Source organism: Rhineura floridana, chromosome 2 (genome assembly GCF_030035675.1).
Source record: "Rhineura floridana isolate rRhiFlo1 chromosome 2, rRhiFlo1.hap2, whole genome shotgun sequence".
In the NCBI taxonomy this organism is placed as follows: Eukaryota; Metazoa; Chordata; class Lepidosauria; order Squamata; family Rhineuridae; genus Rhineura; species Rhineura floridana.
In genome coordinates this window covers 139284233-139306698 of record NC_084481.1, presented here as the reverse complement: position 1 = coordinate 139306698, position 22466 = coordinate 139284233, and the positions used below count along the sequence as shown (strand labels likewise).

Sequence of the window (22466 nt, the reverse complement as noted above, 5' to 3'; positions counted from 1 at the left end):
CTTATACTTATCCGTTGTTCTTCCCCAGTAGCTCGCTGAGTGCCGTCTGACCTGGGTGTCTCATCTTCCAGCACTATCTCGTGTTGTATTTTGGATACTCTGTTCATAGGGTTTTCATGGTAAGAGGTATTCAGAGGTGGTTTACCATTGCCTTCCTCTGAGTCTGGATGCATGTTAGTCTGGTGTCTCAGCTTTGACCATTCCGCCTTGGGTGCCCCTACTGGGAATCTAGCCACTTGGTCTGGACTCCTGACAGCATTGCTCTCAGCTTCTTCAGCACTCTTAAACCCCCTCACCACGTTAAGGTGTGCATCTTAGAAGAGGCTGGCTTTCTTGAAAATGGAAATGGACTGCCTTCAAGTCAATTCTGACTTATGGCAACCCCATGAATAAGGTTTTCCTGGTAAGCAGTATTCAGAGGGGGTTTACCATTGCCTTCCTCTGAGCCTGAGAGGTAGTGACTGGCCCAAGGTCACCCAGTGAGCTTCATGGCTTTCTTATTTGGAGGCAATTCCTTCATTGTAGAGATTAGTTCATTTTAAAAATGAAAAATGCACTTGGTTTTGAACTTTTATTATTAAAAATCCAAGAACCTTGAAGGTAAGGTTAATTTATTTATTTTTCAACACCCCTTTTGCAGGAATACATCATTCATGTTGATCCTGTGAGTCAGCTAGGGTTGAATTCAGACAGCGTCCTGGGATACAGCATTGGGGAAATCATTCGCACAAATAGCATGGAGACACCTGAGCTGCTGCCCTGTGGCTATCTGGTTGGTGAAAACAATATCATCTCAGTGACTATCAAAGGTAAATGACAGGCAATCCATTTATTCCTGTTCTTTGTAATTACAGGTTTTGCTAGGCACTGGAGGAACCTCAGAGGAATAAAAGAGATTTTCATGAGGTTTTCTTTCTTCCTTTTTCTTAAGCTTTCATTTTTTTTCTTTCAGTGAGCAGTTTCAAATACAGCAGCATTCACGTACACTCGCATTAGGGTGCCACATGAAAAAAATAACAGATATCTTGCAGCTTGTATAGTTGTGTAGAAGAGGGAATTTCAGCCAGTAATTTATTCATTTTAGCTTGTTCATCACCGTTGGTTGTCATGCAACCTTCACCTGCTAAAATTTTATTTTTTCTCTTCTATTTATTTAGGCATTTCTCAAACACCCAATCAACTGTGTAATCTGGGTAGTACCCTCTTCTACACAATGATTAAAGGTGCAGAAGCTCTTTCTTCTTTTTCATTTGCCACCCTAACTATCATATCACTGATCAAAAGGAAATCATGTGTATGATTGGTCTACAGATGTGTACATAATGGGGACAGGTCCACATAGCATTCCCTAGTATTAAAGAGAATGGGTCAATCCTTTTTTATGGAGAGCTCTTATTAGCCATGCAATTGCTTTTCTCTCAAATGTTTTCTGTAGCAAGAGAGATCAGCCAACTGAAAACAACAGAGCCTTGGAACCGTCCTTGCAATGTAACAAAGCTTATCTGCCAGTGCTAAAAATGTCAGAGTTGTTGTTCGATGGATTACAATATATACTTAACAGGAGATGTAGGAGAGCTGTGGGTGTGCAGTGGCTTTATGTTCTCATTTCTGAGAAAGAGCTCTTAAGAGAATTTTTCATTATACATGTGGAATATTTATTTCCTTTCTATATGAAAATAGGAAGGCCATGTGTACACAGAGTGCTGCCTTGCATTTATAACATAGATCCTAATTAGCACATAAGAAACTTGACTGTCCCTATGCAGGATGATCTTATGCATGCATCCTCTAAAATAAGTCGTACTGAACTTAATGGTCCAGAAGTATTGTGAATAATTGAGCATAGTACTCCCAAGAAAGTGTGCATGGGATTGTAACCGCAAATGATTTAGTCTGAGAGAATCAGCCATAATTAACAAGCTGAAGGGAAATAAGTATTAGCTTTTTCTGCCTTCTCCCTGCTATTTCATTTTTCTTCCATTCAGTGTCCTATAGCTACCTCATGTTAAGAACTTGTCAAATTTAAAAGAACAGCCCATGGTACACTAATGCTGGATCTTGAGAGTCAGCTTATGATATAGATATTTTTATATGATTAAATTGTTCTTGCCGTGGTAAGCTAGTAAAACAGTTACACCTTCCAGATACACAGCTGTTCATACAAATGTTTAAACCTGATGATTTTTAGTGGATGTGAAACATTCCATCTCTATGTGATATCCCAACTGAAGTTCCATCTGCTGGGTTTTAAGAATTGCTGACCTTGTCTTCTGAGTCAATTCAGTCTGCTGACATTGCATATTTTTTATTCCTGTGGAAGTTTTTCTGCCAGAGAATTCTGTCTGTAATAGTAAACTTAGGCAGTGAGTGCTGGCAGCTATGTAGCCAAAACATGGCCACTGAGAAACAGGAGGGAGGTATTAATATGCTCAGACGAACCACTAGGTTTACATAAATATGTGAACAGTCCCATTTTTAATTTTAAAAAATTGGAGAAGAAAATATTTTAAAAGCTAAGGAGAAATCCCCCCCAAGTACAGCTCTTTGAAGACTGAATATTCTCAGTACTCATGAAAGGTTGAGTGTCAGTTGGAGGGGGGGGGACTCAGAAAAATGGGGGGTTGGGAGAAGGATTTTCCTGACTAGGCTACAACCCTGCCATGGTTGTCCGGCTGAAATCCTGTGCATAAGCAATCCACACTGCAATATTTTGTTGTAGGTCCCCCTTTTTGCTATCATAATATACAAAACAAGATTGAGCATTTGGCTTGGTGGGAAAAACAGAAACATTTTGTTTGATTGGTTAACCCAAAGAAAGTGTAGGAGGAAAATGTTATGGAAAAGTGAGTGCAGTGGGGCTTAGGCAAACACTTTGGAGATTGTACATATTTGCATGAAAATTATAGGAAATGTGCACAATCTGGGAGAAGTCTGCCCTCCTTCCTGATCCTTGCCCATTTTGACTTTGTTTTTTTTTTTTTTTTTATATAGTTTTTATTCAAATTTTTCCAAAAAACAGACAAAACAAAGTAAGAAAAAACATAACAATACTACAACAAAAAATAAAAATAAAATGGTTGACTTCCGATTTGTCACAGATCAGCTATAAGTATATAATATACATCAAACCTGTCCCTTAATATGTACATACAAAATCCCTTTTCTCCATAAGCTGTCTTAATTAATCATCAAATCCCAGTATCATCATTTTATTTTGATCTTTCGACAAAAAGTCTAAGAGAGGCTTCCAATCCTTAAGGAATGTATCTGTCGATTTTTCTCTAAGTAAACACGTCAATTTATCCATTTCTACTAAGTCCATTAATTTCAGTAGCCATTCTTCCATTGTTGGTATTGATTCCATTTTCCACTTTTGTGCATATAATAATCTTGCTGCCGTAATCATATATAATAATATTCTTCCATATTTCTTTTCTATTTGTTTATCCATAAAACCCAGTAAAAAAAATTCTGGTTTTGACTGAATATTTATCTTTAAAATTTTTTGCATCTTCCTACCTATCTGTGCCCAGAATAATTTCGCCTTTTTACATGACCACCACATATGATAAAAAGATCCTTCTTGTTGTTTACATTTCCAACAAACATTAGAGACATTACTATACATTTTTGACAGCTTTTCTGGAGTCATGTACCAACGGTACATCATTTTATAAAAAAAATTTTTAAGATTATAACATAATGTAAATTTCAAGCCTTTTTTCCACATATTTTCCCATTGATCCATTTGTATGTTATGACCAAAATTTTTTGCCCACTTTACCATGCACTCTTTTACTTGTTCTTCCTCCATATCCATTTTCAATAAAAGTTTATACATTTTTGCAATTATGTTTTCATCATTTGTATACAAACCTATTTCAAAATCAGATTTACTTATTTCAAACCCATACATTTTCTTGTCCATTTTATATCTTTCTAACAATTGTAAATAGGCAAACCAATGAAAACTATATCCTTCCTTTATCAATTGTTCTCTCTCTTTCATTGTGTATTCTCCATGTACATTTTCTAATAGTTCTTGATAAGTTGACCATTTCTCTTTTCCAGACATTTCTCTTCTATAAAACGCTTCTTGACTTGAGACACATAATGGTATTTTCGAATAAAACCTTGGTTTGTATCTATTCCATATTTTCAACAGAGAACGTCTTATAAAATGATTGTTAAAGTCTACGTTTACTTTTACTTTGTCATACCATAGATATCCATGCCATCCCCACTTCAGATTGTGGCCCTCCAAATCCAATAGTCTTTTATTCCTCAATAAGATCCATTCCTTTATCCAGACTAAACAGCAGGCAGCAAAATAAAGTCTCAAATTTGGTAATCCCAGTCCTCCTCTTTCTTTAGCGTCTTGAAGTAATTTAAATTTAACTCTTGGTTTTTTTCCTTGCCATACAAATTTAGAAATATCTTTTTGCCATTGTTTAAAAGGTAAATCAGAGGATATTACAGGTATTGTTTGAAACAAAAACATCATTCTCGGTAATACATTCATTTTTATCACAGATATTCTACCCATTAATGACAGTTGTAGTTTATCCCATCTTAGCAAGTCTTTCTTAATCTCTGTCCATAATTTTTCGTAATTATTATGAAACAGCTTTGAGTTTTTATTTGTCATGATGATGCCTAGATATTTCAACTTTTTTTCTATTGTAAAATCTGTCTTGTCCATTAACTCTTTCTGTTCCCTTAAAGTTAAATTTTTCACCAACATCTTTGTTTTTTGATTGTTGATCTTAAATCCTGCTAACGGTCCAAATTCTTTTAATTTGTCCATCAATATATGAATTCCTTCCAAAGGGTTTTCTAGTACAATTATCAAATCATCAGCAAATGCTCTCAATTTATATTCTTCTTTTTTTATTTTTAATCCCGAAATCCTTTTATCTTGCCTTATATCTCTAAGCAGCACTTCTAAAACCAGAATAAATAAAAGGGGAGATAATGGACATCCCTGTCTTGTACCCTTTTGTATTTCACATGAATCCGTTAAGTCTCCATTAACAATTATCTGGGCCTTCTGTGATGTATAAATCGATCTGATCCATTTTATAAAGTTGTCTCCAAAATCCATTTGCTCCAAAACCTGGAACATAAATTTCCAATTCAAATTATCAAATGCTTTTTCAGCATCTAAAAAAATCAAAGCTGCTTGTTTATCATTTCGTTGTTCTAAATATTCCAACACATTCAAAACATTCCTGACGTTGTCACGTAATTGTCTTTTAGGTAAAAACCCTGATTGATCTTCCTGAATAAATTGTTGCAATATTATTTTCAATCTTTCAGCCAAAATCATTGTAAAAATTTTATAGTCATTATTCAGTAGAGATATTGGCCGATAATTTTTTGTTTTAGTTAAATCTTGGTCCTCTTTAGGTATTAATGTTATATTAGCATTTTTCCAACTATCCGGTATCTTTCCCTCTTGCAAAATAGAATTCATTGTAGACTGTAAGGGTAGCAAGAGTTCTTCCTCCAAACATTTATAATACATTGCAGATAGCCCATCTGGTCCTGGCGCCTTTCCTAATTTAATTTTATTTATAGCTTCAGATATCTCTCTTGACGTAATAGGGCCATTAATAACTTGTCTCTGAAAATCTGTAATTTTCGGCAAATTCTGTTTAGATAAATACTCTTCTATTTTTTCAGATGGAATTTCTTGACACTTATACAATGTTGAGTAATATTGATGAAAAATCTTTTTGATTTTTACATTATCTGTCAGCGTCTCATCTCCTTCTTGTATCTTTAAAATAATATTTTTTTGACGTTCTTTTCTTAATTTATATGCTAACCATTTCCCAGGTTTATTTGCAAATTCAAAAGTCCTTTGTTTAGCAAAATTTAATTTCCTTTCAATTTCTCTAACTGTCAACATTGATACTTGCTTCTGTAACATTTTAATTTGATTTACAATAGAAACTTTAGCTGGATTCTTTTTCAATTCTTCCTCTTTTTGTTTTATTTCTTCCAAAATTAATTGCATTTTCTGTTGTTTCTTTTTTTTTAATTCAGAATTACATTTAATAAAGTATCCCCTCATAAATGCCTTACTAGTATCCCAAACAATATTTTCACTTGTTCCTTTATATAAATTATATTCAAAGAACTCCTTTAATTTCTTCTTACATTCTTGTACTACTTTATCATTCTGTAATAAAGATTCATTTAGTCTCCATCTAAATCCAAGATTTTTTTTTTTTAAAGTTAATATCACAGGATTGTGGTCCGAAAAAGTTTTTGGTAATATATCCATTTTAAAAATATCCTTCGCTAAAATTTTTGACATCCAAATCATATCAATCCTCGAAAATGTTTTATGTCTTTCTGAAAAATAAGTAAATTCCTTTGCATTATCATTTATATATCTCCAGGTATCCACCAATTCTAAATGTTCCATGAGTTCAAAACAAATCTTCGGTAATTTACCTTGTGTCTCTTTGATATTTTTTTCAGAAAGCCTATCAATTTTTGGTGAGATTACCCCATTCCAGTCACCCATGACACACCAATGCTCATATGAAAACTCTGACAATTTTTCCATAAGTCCTGTATAAAACCTTGTTTTATCTTCATTGGGGGCATAAATACCCACTATCAAAATGTTTGTACCTTGTAAAGTAATTTCAACCCCCACAAATCTACCACTATCGTCCAATAATACCAATTTAGGAAGCAATTGTGGGTTAATATAGAGAACAACTCCATTTTTTTTTTGGTCCAGCTGAAATAAATTCTTCACCCAAATTTTTACAAATCAAATATTTGGAATCTTTCTTCTGAATATGAGTTTCTTGTAGACAAATTATATCCAATTTTAATTTTTTCAAATAATGAAACACTTTCTTTCTCTTCTGCGCCGTGTTGGCTCCATTTATATTCCAAGTTAGGTATTTGTAATCCATCATTAAGCGTGTATTTTAAAATTTGCCTGATGCTCCTTTTGATCCATCATCTTCCTTCCCCTCCTCTGCATATCCTTGTTGACTTTGTTTCCCAGGAACTATATCCATATCTTTGAGTTTATCTTCTTCCATATCTTTTGAAGCTTTTCTCAAGAAGTCCCTTGCTTTTTGAACAGTATTCAGTCTGTATTTCTGTTGTCTGAATGTAAAAATCACTCCTTCTGGAACGTCCCACCTAAATTGAATTTTGCATTGCTTAAGTTTTTCTGTAAGGAAAGCATATTCTTTTCTCTTACGTAAAAGTCTAATAGGAATTTCCTTCATCACCAGTATTTCCTTACCATCAATTTTAAAGGTATATTTAAAGTGTTGCTGTAAAACCATATCTCTGGTCGTCTTCTTTACGAAATGAACAAGCACGTCTCTTGGAATTTTTTTCATTGTTGCATATCTGGAGTTAATTCTATAAACTTTGTCTATTTCAAATTCCATCCTATCTTCATTCAAGTCCAGAAATTTTACTAAAGCATTAACAATTTTATCTCTAATGTCTTCACCTGTTTCCTCAGGGATTGCACGGAATCTCAAACAATGCTCTTTATTTCTCATTTCAGTCACAGCTAAATAGTCCAAATTTTTTTCTAGTTCCAGATTTAGTATATCTGTTCTATTCTCCAAGGTTTGTACCTTTTCTTTAGTATTTTTTGCATCTTCCTTTATTTGCCCAATTGTCCCTTTAATCTCATCCACTTGTGTTTTAATATAGTCTTTTATATCTGTCAATTCAGTTTTCATTTCCTGTTTCATTTCCTGTTTTATAGCATTAATCCCTTCCATTATTTTTTGAAACATTTCTGGGGGTATATCCTCTTCCTGTGTATCAATAGAACCTCTTCGCCCCTGGGCCTTGGTTGTTTTTTTAGTTGTCATTTTCAAAAAGAGGCCTTTAATTTCTAATATTAATCACTGTTTCAGAACCTAAGGGCAGTCTATTTCTTTTCTTTTTTTCCCTCCACCAAAAAGAAGAGTTAATATTCCAGGCCTATTATTGAAATCCAGCCAGCACAACACAGTCCTTATCTGCTTCCAGGAATGCAAAACAATTCTGGTTGCCAAGACTAAACAATTAGTAGCATATACGAGCAGCGGATTCATCCAACAAGAAATAGTCCAAAGAGAAAAATAGTCCAAAATATAATAATTACCTCTCATCCGTTTTTAAACTTTAAAAGTCCAAATTCAAGCCAGCTTTTTGTCGTAAAAAAAGTATATAAGTTGTTTATATTTTCTTTCTTCCTTAATTATATTTAAAAGAGAAAAAGTATGACTCACCCAGGTTTCTCAATTGCTGATTCATAAACAAATCCCTTTTATTGCAGTAATTTAAGCCGAATGATAAGGTTTAGGCAGAAGTGGGCTCGCTGGTTAAGAACGTTTTTTTTTGAGAGAAGAAAAAACGCTTCGCTTTATTCCAGTTCAGCTTGCGTGGAATTCCTGACTCCGTCTTCAGCCGATCGGCTTGCCTTCTTATCTCAGGAATTTCCTGATCAATTCCAGCCGCCGACAGCTCAACGAAGTCTTGTGGAAGATCTGATCGGTTCTCCTATACCTTGGAGAACATTTAAGCCAGTCCAAGATTCCTCTTGGCTGGCTTTTAACCTGAAAAAAGCTTCCTCTGAGGCAGAGCTCCCTCAGAGACAACCACCAGCCAGCACCACTTCCCGGAAGTCCCCCATTTTGACTTTGTAGAGCTAGCTGAAGGGAGTGATGTTGGAGAATATGCATAAATAGAAGACATCACTAGCATGGTGTGTGCATGTACTAGTAAATGTACATGTTTCCTACTTGAGGAGAGTGCACATAGTTAGGACATTTGAAACTAATATGGAGGCTGTGCATGTCTATAAAACATGTAAAAACATTTTTTCTGTAAAAAAGAATGTTACATTATTTGCAACAGTAGGAATATTTTCCTAAATAAGAAATGATAATTATATAGGTTTTCACTAGAGAACTGTTTCTTAAAGAGCTTTGGGATGTGGAATTGTAAAAGACACATGATGTTTATTATAGTACGGTACTAATTCTCCTTGTGTAGGGATGGACAAGAAGTCCACTGATGGGGATTTAGCACGAGATTTCCCCTCTCAAGTGGTCCTCACATTCTTATCTTTGTAGAGCGATCCTGTTTGTTCTGAACTCCCTTGACACCAGATTTCCCCCCTCAAATATTCCCTCAAATATATTGTTCTTTTACTGATTTTACTCACAGCACAGCAGTACAGCTCTCTCTCTCTGCCACCCCCTTTCACTCAAACGATCCTCCAAGCCTGGAGGAAGCAAGCCAAGCCTATAATAGCTTATAATAGCAAAGTAAGAGAAGGACGCAAAGCCACTTTCCTTTCAAAATATTGATATTTTATTTTGAAATAATAATATTGATACTTTTGGAGGGGGAAAATCAGACCGGTAAAAGCAATGGATAGTGAACAGAAAAAATGAACAGAAAAAATGAACAGAAAAAATGAACAGAAAAAATGAACAGAAAAAATGAACAGAAAAAATGAACACGGCTACTAGCCGTGATGGCTATGCTCTGCCACCCTAGTCAGAGGCATTATGCTTCTGAAAACCAGTTGCCGGAAGCCTCAGGAGGGGAGAGTGTTCTTGCACTCGGGTCCTGCTTGCGGGCTTCCCCCAGGCACCTGGTTGGCCACTGTGAGAACAGGATGCTGGACTAGATGGGCCACTGGCCTGATCCAGCAGGCTCTTCTTATGTTCTTATGTTCTTAATCGATGTTATGTCGATGAAATGCTTTCAAAGCAGCACCAGCCAACAGAACCCTTCCCTATCCTTGTGTGTATTTTGGAGAGCAATTAAAATTTTAATACCATTTAGTTTTAAGCAAGTTTTGAGAGCAGTGCCCTCTTCTTACAGGTATTGTGGAGAATAGTTTGGACTGTCTGGTGTTTGAGTCTCTGATCCCAAAGCCTATACTGCAGCGTTATGTGTCACTCTTGATGGAACACAGGCGAATCATCTTATCTGGTCCGAGTGGCACAGGAAAGACTTACCTAGCCAATCGTCTGTCAGAGTATATGGTACTTAGAGAGGGCAGGGAGTTGGCTGATGGTGCTATTGCAACATTTAATGTGGATCACAAGTCCAGTAAGGTGAGTATACATATAATTGACAGGAAAAAATCTTTTAATTGTTTACAAATGAAGACATTTTTTCTTCTGAACAGCAATTTGGTGGGATGTAGGCCTTGATGTCTTAACCTGTCCGGGCAGGCAGGCAGGCAACATTTTGCTTGAAGAGTAAGCTGATGTTTCTTCTAGGTGTGACGTAAAGAGCTCTGATTTCATGGGAGACCTGTGAACTACTCAGGGTGAAGAGGTCCTCCTTTTCCTGTCGTTCAGTTACTTCATTGTTTCTTTGCGACAGTTTGTAATACTGAGTCACTCTCCACAAAATCCACCTGTTCAATGACATTCTTGGACTAGACAACTTTGTGTGGAAGACAAGCTGATATCTAGGCTGCTTTACCTGGCCAGACCTGCCAATGCCACTTTTGTCATCATAATCCTGGCACACAGTTCTTGCTTTTCGTGGTCCTGTCTCCACTCCCTCCCCAGACCACCTCTCAATCAATGATCACATCAAGGAGAACCTTTTACTATCTACAGAGGCAATCTCATGCTCTGGGAATATCAGGGGAAACCTGTGAACTGCCCAGAGTGGCAGAGGACCACCTTTTCCTATCTAGTGTGGAATGGCATTTCGTTACTAATTTTGGAATCATAGTTAGCGTTTCAGTTAAGATTCCAAGTAAATTGTCTAATTTGTCTGAGTTATTATTGTTTAAAAACTCTATTCAGGAGGTTTTTTTTCTTAGGAGAATGTTGGTCTGTGTAGTTTACTGTTCATACAGCCACAAGAGCGGCTGTATACTATAGCCAGCATGGATTCTTCACATATCACAATGTTAAATTGAAAATACCCCCAAATCATTCTGTTGCTTCCCATAAGCTCATTTCAAATCAAAATCTTACATAATTTATAGTCCTGAACTCAGAAACGCTTACTTAACAATCCTCTAAGTTCTCATGGTGATACACAAAACACTCAGAGAAAACCTAGAGTTCAAGGTCTAAATCAATAGTGAAATAATCCAGACTCCTGTTGGACTTTTTTCTGTCAGTGGTCTCATAATTTGTTGGAATTAATTAAAAATCAGCCATGTTCACAGAGTACATATAATCCTGTTATTGACCTTGCCCCATACTCTCATCTACATCTTCTGCAGTTTAAAAGATTTTTTAAAATGCAGGGCTGATTTTTAATTAATTTAAGAAAATTAACATTGGATTCCATGATAAGTGCAGGCATGCTCAGTAAGAGCCAACTGACAATTTTCTAAAAGTAGACTAACAGCCACACTCACACCAAGACATTTATTCTACTTTAAACAGGCTCCAGTGGCCATAGTGGTTTAACAGTCATCCCCTCTTCCCAGAGAATTCTGCTGATTGTAGCTCTATGAAGGGAATAGGGCATTTCCTATCAATTCTCAACACCCTTCACAAACTATACTTCCCAAGATTCTTTGGGGGAGCCATGACTGTTTAAAGTGGAATTCACGTCTGAGGTGGATGTGACCAGAGACAGCTTTGGTTTAAATTTCAGTAGGAGAATACATGTATCTGCAGTAGAATAAAAAAGTGGGGGAAACCCCCAAAATAATGATACTGTTAACAATGTTTTCCTTTTGGAAAGGAATGGGGCTTTACCTCTACTCAGTGCCCACCCACCCAATCGCCTTCTTTCCCTTCCCCCTCCTTCCTCTCCCCTCCCTCTTGCCCCCTCCTCCTCCTGCCCCCTCTCTCCTCTCCCTACTCCAGCCCTCCCCCCTCCCTGCTCCTCCCCCAGGTCAGTTTCACCTATTCTAAGCATGATCGCACTGGAATATATCCCATTGAACTCAGTAAGCATGCAAATGATCAAACTCCACTCCCCCTCCCGCCTGCTCCCTTCCCCCCCTCCTGCCCTCTGCCATATGCTCAGAGGCACATGTTACCAGATTCTTCCAAGCTACACAGGAAATGGATTGGACTGTGAAGACTAACCAAAATTGTGTTTGCATTTTGACAAATTTGTAGGGCAGAGAGGAGGTCAAGTCTCCTGCTTCCCTGGTGCATTCACTATAGCTGCCCAGTTTCCCTGCTTCTTAAAGTTTGATAGAAATATCTGTTGGCTATAGGTATGTCCTTAAACCGCAGGGTTTTTTTGCCTATTAGTGAATATATTCTTACACAAGATGGTTATACCACTGAATCCAGCCCCTTTAATTTCTTTCAAGATTTTCAAAAGAAATAACTGAAAGCCAATTTTCTTTTTTGCATCTGCATCACAGGAACTCCGCCAATACCTTTCCAATCTTGCTGACCAGTGCAATAGTGAAAATAATGCTGTGGAGATGCCTCTTGTGATCATCCTAGACAACTTGCACCATGTTAGCTCTCTGGGAGAGATCTTTAATGGGCTGTTGAACTGCAAGTACCACAAATGGTAACAGCATGTTATTCCTCAGACTTTCATGACAGAAAATGGATTTGCTTCAGGCATATTCCCTGAGACTTAATGTAAAACGCAGTGGACTGGATCTAGTGTGTTAGTTGCACTTGGTATCACTGCAATCAGTGTGAAAAGTTAGTCATGACTTAGTTCCCATTGAAATCAATGGGTCTTAATTTAAGTGAACTAACTTATGGCAGAATCTATTGGGGCTTTGCAAAGCAGCGGGGCTACTGTCTCATCTTCAGCCCTGCTGCTCATGATGGTGGAAGGAGTGGGTGGGCTGATCGGGCCCAATTTGGGGCTAATGCTATTGTGCAATGGCGTTGAGATTGGCTCAGCATTCAGCGAATCCTGGGCTGACTCAGCCCCACCATTGGAACACCCAGTTTGGGGGCTTTCCACAAGGATCCTTCCAGAGAGGCCTCCTGCTCATCTGCATGTTCAGCAGCTGGCTGGAGAATGTCTGAGCCAGGAGAGCTGGGTGGAAGGACACCTCTGCCTAATCAGAACTACCACCTCAATCGGCTTAAGATGGGGTTTGGATTGCTCTGCCCATCTGGATCCAACCCAGTATAAATAAAAATATGTAAGACCTGCAACTAAAGGTTTAGGCGGTTGATGGATTAGTTCAAATTTAAATGTGAAATCCAGCCTCCCTCTTGGGCTGTGCTGTCATTTTTGTTACTAATATACTTGGCTTTGAAGTGCTTGCCTGTCCTCTATCTTCCAGCCAACAGCACAGAGCCCATTGTGTCTTTAGGCCTGAATCAGGCTGCCCTCCTTTTGCTTCTCTCCCTTTCCAAACATTATATCTTCAGCTCCTCTTCCTGTGGACCTCTACCTTCTTCACCTTCCCTTTAGAACCTTGAAGAATAATTGTTGAGAGTGGGATATAAATTAAATAATAATCAGAAAAAATTGTCCTTGCCTCTCACACTCTCCTCCTTCAACCACCTTTCCTGTAGGTTCTGTCAGCTTCTCATTTATGTGATCTGCTGCATGCTCACCATTCTGGCATCTTTCTGTCTTCCCGCTTCTCAGAGTCCCTCCTAATCTAAAATAGGGCATTTTCTTTTTTCATTATTCATTCACAGATTCTGTACTGTTAGTGTTCTATTTAATGAGCAGATGAAATGTTTTTGAAACATTCTGTAATGTCATAGAGACTTGGCCAATACTGAGGAAAAGGGAAGGTCTGATCAGTGTTGGTGAGGCTGGGATAGATTTCATTTACATCTCAGTGGCAGTAGCAAAAAAGGTGGATAAAGTGATCAGTTAAAGGTCTTCTGTTTTTTCTTTAAAAAATATTTTCTAGAAGTTAATAGTGATTAATCTATTTCCCATAGTCCCTACATCATTGGAACTATGAACCAGGCAACTTCCTCTACACCTAACCTTCAGCTCCACCATAACTTCAGATGGGTGCTGTGTGCCAACCACACTGAGCCAGTCAAGGGCTTTCTCGGCCGTTTCTTGAGAAGAAAACTAATTGAAACAGAAATTGGTGGCCGGATGAGAAATGCAGAACTGATTAAAATCATAGACTGGATTCCAAAAGTCTGGCAACATCTCAACAAGTTCTTGGAGGCTCATAGTTCTTCAGATGTTACTATTGGTGAGAACTCAGAATAATCTGTTAGAGCTTTTGGCACATTTCCCAGCACATCATTGATAACATAGATTTCATCTACTGTACAGAAAATGATTTTTGTTTTTTCCTAAGTGTCGTTGTTGTTGTTATGTGCCTTCAAGTCAATTACAACTTATGGCTACCTAATTACATTAAAAATTAGGGCTTTGTAAGACATGGAATTAGATACTATACTTTTTTATTATAACCTTATAAAAATAGGCTGCATCCAACCTATTGAGATAGCTCATTTTAAAATGCCTGCTCACTCAAGATGTTATAGCGAATGCTTAGCTCATAGATAAATCTTGGTTGGTTATTAAATATTGTTTATTAGTTCCTTTGTTATCAGTGTAGTGTTTCATCATCATAAATGTACATTTCTTCCTCTTTTCTCTTGTGTTCCATGCTTAATATCATGGTTGTAATAAATACTACAGTCCGTGCTCACCAGAGATACTTGACATGTCATCTTCTCCCTCTCACAGGTCCACGACTCTTCCTCTCTTGCCCCATAGATGTGGATGGTTCTAGAGTTTGGTTCACTGACCTGTGGAATTACTCCATCGTTCCCTATCTTCTTGAGGCTGTCAGAGAAGGGCTACAGGTGAGGAGCCTGCATGTTAGCTATAGCAGATCTCTATTCAAAGAAGACGGCAGGAGGGGGAAACCAAATACAGCACAACCATATAAACCTAGGCCACTACTTGTGAGCCATCAGGCCAAATACAGCACAACATCCATTTGATTGTAACCTGACAAGTGCTGGACAAACCTTAGCATGCCTCAGAAGCTGTGAGATCATTAATGGTGGGCAAACATTCTTAACAACACCCCTATATTTTCAGTCCTCAGAATGCATGGAAAACAGGATAAGTATTGAGTCCCCTTTTTCCCTCCCCATCCCATTTCTGGCTTTGTTTGGCTGATTAGGTCACAAGTTATGTAGGCTTACATTAATGTTTTCTGCAGCCTAGAGCAGACTTGTGCTAATGCCCAATGGGTTAGATCTAGCCTTGCTGGGAGCAGAATGGGACACTTCTGCTGGAGGAAGTAGGGGAGATGATTTTTGCTGATCCCTCCTGCAGTCCTCTGTTGGATGACAGCAACAATGCTGGAGCCTCCACTGGATCAGAATCCCTTTTCCGAATGAAATTAGCCTTTCTTTTCATGGAAGGGAATGTCTGGATCCAACCCAACTTTTGTATTACTTGCATTTTAAGAAGATAGTATTAATTACATCAGAGTAAGATGTGGGGCGAGGTCACTTCTCTCTGCAATTCAAGCACCTTTGTTTACTACCTTTTCCTCTTATCATTCGGAAGAAAAAAGCAAGTAAAAGTGGTGTAATTAAATTGGTTCTCTCTCTCACTCGCTCTGTCTGTCCGTCTGTCTGTCTGTCTGTCCACACACAATGCTGTTGTTATCTAAGCCAGTATATCTAGAGGGCAAATAAGATAACTGCTGGTGATTTCGCATCTTAATCTATATTATGCTTCATGTTCCCATCCTCAACAAGTTGGTAACTATCTCTGTCTCATAAGGATGTTAAAAGTAAAAGTCACCATTTCTTGCTGATTATATTCCATAAGAACACATACTTGGGGACAGCCATGTTTTTTCAATGTTAATAATTTTCTGGATATGTGCTGATATGAAAGGACATTTTAGACATTTAATTGGCCTTAAAAATAACTGAATAAAGAACAAACATGGAGGTAAATATAGCAGCTTTATAACCTTAACTTCTCCAAACCAATCCTTGTACTTTTCCTTTACAATCTTGTGGGCCTGTAAATTAAAATAAATTTAATCCATATTTTGTAACGTCACTACATATGAATAAGATGGGGGAAAGAACACTTCTTTCTGCAATTCAATAAGTTTTTGAACTCCATTAGAGAACAACGGAAGCGTTATCTCAGCTGTCTGAAACTGCTGAACAATTAAAATTTGTAATAAGATATGAAACACTCTTAGGTCAGTTGCTTGTCCACATAAATTCTATTGTGATCCACAAATCAATTAATCTGAATTACTTGAATTTAAAAGAGTTTGTCCTTAAGAACTTCAAGAGAATAAATGCTACTCTTTACACAACAGGTACTCCTGTTTTACATCATTGTTTTCCATGGCAAAAATGTAAAGCAGGACCATTGCTTGGCCTTTGAGACTCAGGGCACATCCCCATGACACAACTTTGCTAATTTATATGGGCAGTATTCAAATAAAACATCAATCAGCGCAAGGATTACCACTAATACAATGGGATTTCCCCCCTTTCCTTCCCAAAATCTGTTCCGGAGGGTTGGGGGAACCCCTAGAGCAGATACATGGCCCATGTGGGGGGAGGAGAGGAGAGAAAGTCCCATTGTGTTAGTGGTAGTCCTTGTACTGATGGGACACGTAGAGTAGTATCCAAATTAGTGCTGTCTATACATGCAAATATAGTCTCACTTTCAGGGGGAAAGCTGCCCTATAAGTAAGGTGGTGGTGGTGGTGGTAATAATGGAGCCCCAATTTTAATGTAGCAGAGGCTACCATTAAAATCCTCTTATTGATTTCTATGGGAGAATGGAAATGGAGTGCCTTCAAGTCGATCCCGACTTACAGTGACCCTATGAATAGGGTTTTCCTAGTAAGCGATATTCAGAGGTGGTTTACCATTGCCTTCCTCTGAGGCAGAGAAGTGGAGACTGGCCCAAGATCACCCAGTGAGCTTCATGGCTGTGTGGGGATTCAAACCGTGGTCTCCCGGGTCGTAGTCCAACACTCTAACCAAGCCCTCATTTATTTCCTTGGAGACACAGGTTGGGAGGCACTGTGACAGTCCTGCAATGTCGTTCACTTAGAATTCCAACACCCTTGAAAAGTTGCCCAGCCTATTTAACCCCTTATTGCATGCTGTAGGTTGGGCTGAGAATGGCTCAATGGCTTGCTTGTGTCTGTTTGCAAATCCAGCAACACTGTGACTTTGATTCCGAAGTTCAACTGGAGGATTTCCACATGCTGCAGGGACTTTCCTCAGCCGTAGTATAACTGCCCCAAGTGCTTGCAGCAAGTCTTAACACTCCTTCTCGTAAATACCCCTAAGGCAGTATCAGTGCATAGCTAAAAATGTAATGTACTAATGCACCAAATACGTTTCCAAGCATGTAAGTACACCTGACAAGGGAGCCAAGATTTGCTACATCTTCCTATTGAGTCCATTCTTGATAACAAACCAAGGTTTTCCTCTGATAATTGTGAGATATGGCCTCAGGATAAGAAAATCTCTGGCTTGCTTCCCCACAGTGATGCATATTTTTCTTTTGTAATGTACATCTCAGTCTACCAAAAATATTTTCTGCACATGACGACTTGAAATAAAGTAGGGATGCTGAAAAGCACAGCTGGCCCACAACTATAATTCATTTCATGTTTGCACAAAACTAGTTGCTGACAGATCACTCCAAAGGTGGTTTTCCTCTCCCCCCAAAAAGTCTTTTAAATCAATCTTTAAGGAATGAAAATGAAAGATTAAAGATAACATCCCACATTTTTTTGTAAAGGAGACTTGCAAATCGAATTTGAATTTTGTAAGCATCCATTTGCCAGAATGAGTCTCTCTCTTTGGAGTAAAAAACTTCTTAGCTTCTTGTTCCACATTGTCTCCAGTGATTCATGGTTCTTCTGACACATAAATTTGGTTGAGAATCCTTGGTTTCAGATCACATTGCACCACCTAGTGGACAAACTTGCTCAGTAACCATTTTGGTGTGCTGTCAGAATAGAGTGTAAATTCTGTTCATTATTATTTATTTATTTGATAAAGTTATGCTTTGCTATTTGAGACATCTTCTCTACAAAGCTTATTTTGCCATGTCTAGAATTGTTTTACCAACTTTACCATATATATAAAATAAAATATAAAAATAGAAGAAAAAATTATTTAATAAATTAATCTGAGTAAAACAGCAAATCAACATTAAAGCCAAATGACTCATATCACAAAATCCCCAATCTCCTGAAAATCACTGCTAAAATCTTCTGAGAAGCTTGCTGCACTCTTAAAAGGACCAAGTTCCACAACTGCAGAGCCACTGCTGAGAAGGCACTATGACAATTTTAAGGAGGGGCCTGGAATCCACTTCTTCATACTTGTGGATACAGTCCATATCTTTTGCATCATTATAGACTGTTTGATCAAATTTGTTGAAATCTTTCTAGTGAAGTATTATTGCTTCATAGATTCTGTGTTTTGTTACAATCTACGGCCTGCACCTAAAGATCACTTGGCACATGATCCCAAAGGTATGTGTCTTTCTCAGGCAGCAGCCCCCTCCACTCCTGGCCACTCCATACAACATGACAAACCTATTTTGAAACTGGGGGAGTTTAATAAACAAATTGTGATATGGGGTTCTTCTGTTTAAAGGGGGAAAGTTAAATTTCCATTAGGTGTGCCTAAAGGTAATTCTTTTTAATTCGGAGCCCAAATTTGCTGTTGCCCCATGCACTGAGGTAGTGCTTTTGTCTATGATTAGCCTACATTGAAGGACTGGTGGTTATGAGGAGCAGTCTAGTGTCATCCCGCGCTTTATCTTTCTGTAATTAGATGCCCTGAGAAGTCTAAAATATCATACGTGGTATTACATAATATGTAGCCTGTAGGCAGGGCCTATTATGTACAACATCTGGCATTTAGCGTGCCCAAGGCTTGTCTTAAGAAACTTCTTGGATCCTGGCAGAGACATTGGTTGGCATGGTTGAAACACAAGAGCTGATCAATTAGAGCACTGTCATAATATAGAGCTCGCTTTGCTTTCTAGACTTGGAATTGTGAGCAGAGACTTAAATTGCAAATTTGCAGGGATGTAAAATCATGTAATGGCCTGGTTCAAACATCACAGCCTTCCCTGACATGATGATCTTCAGATGTTTTAGACCTCAACTCCCATCAGTCTGAAGCTGATGAGAGTTCTTATCCAAAATATCTGGCATGTACCACATTGGAAAGGCTGTACTAAACCATACCTTAGTGTGAGAACAAGCTGCGGCAGGTGCACTGTTTTTCTGCCCTCCTCCAATACGCTCAGAAGGAATAGTTCAGAAGCTTTCACTTTGCTTTACATTCACCACTGTTTCTTGCTATGTCTGAACCTGACAAATTGATTAATCTTAACAATGGTTTGTTTGAAACAAGCCAACTTTAAACCATGAGTTATGAAGCTGACTTGTTTAAACAAACCACAGTTTGTTTGTTTGTTTAAAGTTAACCACAGTTAGAATTCAGACAACACATTAAAGTCTGCTTAACTGCAAGCAAACACTTCCAATCTCCCTGTAGCTGCACCAGATGAAAACAGGAGGAGGGATTATGCAAGCCTAGCATCTGCTCTGGTTCATTCTCATCATGTTCAGATATGCTTTAGCATGACATCCAAATGCATCCTACATATAAGGAAAGAAACACAAACAGTGTTTTTTTATATACGTGTTCCACTTTTTGAACAGGGAGAAATGAAGAAGGATGCAGGAAACAATTTAAAACTGTCTGCTTAACTCAAACACGGGAGATGCAGTGTCCTGTTCGCAGGATTTCTTTTTTTCTTACACATTTGTTGTGTGCAATAAATACTCAAGAGGAAGTGTTTGTCTTTAAACGGGGACATTTAAGTGTAGAGACACCATAGTTGTACAGGTACCAGAATGTTGTCAGATCAGATAGTGGACGCCTCAAAGAGAGAAATGGGAAAAATCAGTCCTAACACAGGAAAAACTCTGACTCAAGGCTGGTGGATAAAACATGAGTTTTAAGAGGACTATAATCCACAATCATAGTTTTTAAAATGTACACTTTTTCTTTTCTTTATTACAGACCTTGGTTTTAGAGTTTATTCTAATTGTGGTGCATAATCCATAGGGAGGGCCTATCTAGGAGGAAGGTGCAGATAAAATTGCTTTTTTTGTTTTCTGAAAAAATAACATTGGCAGTCTCTTTTGTAACAAGCATTTGTCTCCACCACAGAACATCTATAAAGGGGATTGTAGTCATGGGTTTTGGCTTGTTCTTGCAATATTTTTGCTTGGAGCATTAATGATATTCTCATAATGCATCTTTACTTCCTGTGGGGTGTTGCTGCTTAATGTTCCACCATATGATCTATATAGGAGTATGAGCTGTCAGAACAAAAGTATAGCAAGTGGAAAACAATCCCAAAGAGGGCAGCCACTTTAAACTCTGTATTACAGGCATGAAAACATGAGCATTTATTTTCCTCTGGAAACCAGCTTGTGTTCTTCAGCTTTCACCTTATTCAAAGGATTTTGGCTAGCTCAAAGAGCTGTGTGTGTATGTATGTGTATATAAGCCATGGCTTCACAGAACAGGGTTTGTGATGTATTTGTGTGAGCTGCAGTCAAATCAAAGCACTTCTTCAAAGTGGCTTGGACATGTTTGAAGTAGAAGACTAAAATGCACTGAGTCACCTGTTCCTTGGGAGATTTTTGGCACTAAAGCAGTAGATGCTTGCCAAACACCGAGCTGTGGTTCTTTGATGATTTTGAAATCAAACATTCAAGCAAACAGTTTGGAAAGGGCACTTCTTTGACTTTGACCATATTTAGTCTAAAAAGAACGGTGATCAGAGAAGCTTCTTACCTCTATTGCTTCTTTACACTTTTCTAAGACATTCTCAGAAGAGACAGTTGTCCCTCTCTGGACACTTCCAGATTCATCCTGAGTTGTTCTCAGGGACGTTAGGAGACATTTGCTGTTTCATGAGCTTGCATTCCAATTTGTTTGGGAAGCAGTTAGATGACGTTAATGTCAAAGCAAGTGTTATCCCACGCTGTCCTGTGCATTTTCCTGTTACTTTCCTTATCGGAAAAAATCTGATATTTTGGGGAAGTAAGTTTGATGTGCAAGGCTTCCCAATCAACTGTAATTGCACGACCTGAATTTGCAGATGTCATTGAATCCCACTCGAAAATAGCAACTATCTGGAAGTGCCCTGTGGGTGTAACCCAGTGATGGAAGGCCCTTTTGTCATGGTCTTCTTCAGCTAGAAGGCTATTTTCAAAACTGAAGGTTTGCTCTGCTACATTTGCAAGTGCCTGCACAGTTGTTTTGCCTTTCTCTACTTCTTTAGCATTCAGTTACTCCTTGAGGGTATTTCAGTCACAATGCAGATGTCAGAATTAACTTATTTCCTTGAAATAATGAATGACCTCTGGCTAGGCAGGATTTTTTAGAGTTGCCTGTTTTTCAGTTGGCCTCTGAACTAATACTTTAACATCTTCTTGTTGTACAGACTTTTAACAGCTGATAATATTTATATTCACTTTGTGGAAAGCTTCATCTGCAATTTTCAGCAAATAAGCTGTTGTTAAATGCATAGCACTCTGAACAGGTGGCATTTTTCCATGTCCATTTGGCAACCCAAAAGCTATCCTACCTGGATCTACTTCAATACTATCACCTAAACCAGAAAAATGATTTAAGAACACCTGATATAGTACCACCACAGAAGCCAAGTGAGTCTGGGCCTGAACATTACAGGAAGAAGGGCACCTTATAATAATATGATACAGATGAATGTATTATGATTGGTTTGGCTTACATGCATTTTTTTCCTGGGTTCACCATGAAAGTATTTGATACTTACTCTGTTCTGTCAGCTGCGTCTTTGCATTCACAATTAAATTTTATGTTATTATTTTTATTCAATGGTTTGCAAACTTTTAGATTGAGGGAACTCTTTCCGCATCATATGTCTGATGTTGAATCTATGTATGTCTGCCATGAAACCATAGCAGATTGACAGAGAGCTCCAGCATGAATCATAATGCACAGTTCACATCAACTGGCCAGCACTATTGATCCTTTTCTTCAACACACATGTATTAAGAGTTCATTCTAGATCATGGAACACATCCATAAGATCCCATGGCTATGTATAATCTTGGAGATGAGTGTGTAGTAGGGGTACATTTGCTTACTCTTAATAATCTTTTAATTGAGAAAACCCTTATTAACCCCTGAGGAATCCCAGATTTTCCCAGAAAACAGTTTGAAACACATTGCTATGATGGTTATGACCTGTGAGAAATGTAGATGTTCATGCATGGAGCATGGTCTCCAGATGTTAAGAAATCACCATTCCACTTGCAATAAGTATAACCTATGAACAGATAGAGCTTTGTGATTAAAGGAGGAAGTGCACAGAGCTTTAGCCATCATTGGCTCAGACATTTTTCCACACTGGAAGATTCCTCTCACGAAATGTAGTCATGTCAAAGCAACAGGGTGTGCTATGCTATATCTTAAATG

The 22466-nt window shown here is 38.0% G+C and overlaps 1 protein-coding gene across 11 annotated transcripts in view; it reads left to right on the top strand.

The window, feature by feature from the left end:
• The window catches only part of NAV2 (neuron navigator 2), a 444626-nt gene that overhangs the window by 413803 nt on the left and 8357 nt on the right, over positions 1–22466 (top strand). For all 11 annotated transcript variants that reach the window (XM_061610652.1, XM_061610648.1, XM_061610646.1 and 8 more), the window contains 5 exons: positions 641–809; positions 9880–10115; positions 12359–12513; positions 13869–14137; positions 14641–14759. In XM_061610652.1, coding sequence (XP_061466636.1) covers positions 641–809; positions 9880–10115; positions 12359–12513; positions 13869–14137; positions 14641–14759 — 948 coding nt within the window. The remainder of the gene's footprint in view (positions 1–640; positions 810–9879; positions 10116–12358; positions 12514–13868; positions 14138–14640; positions 14760–22466) is intronic.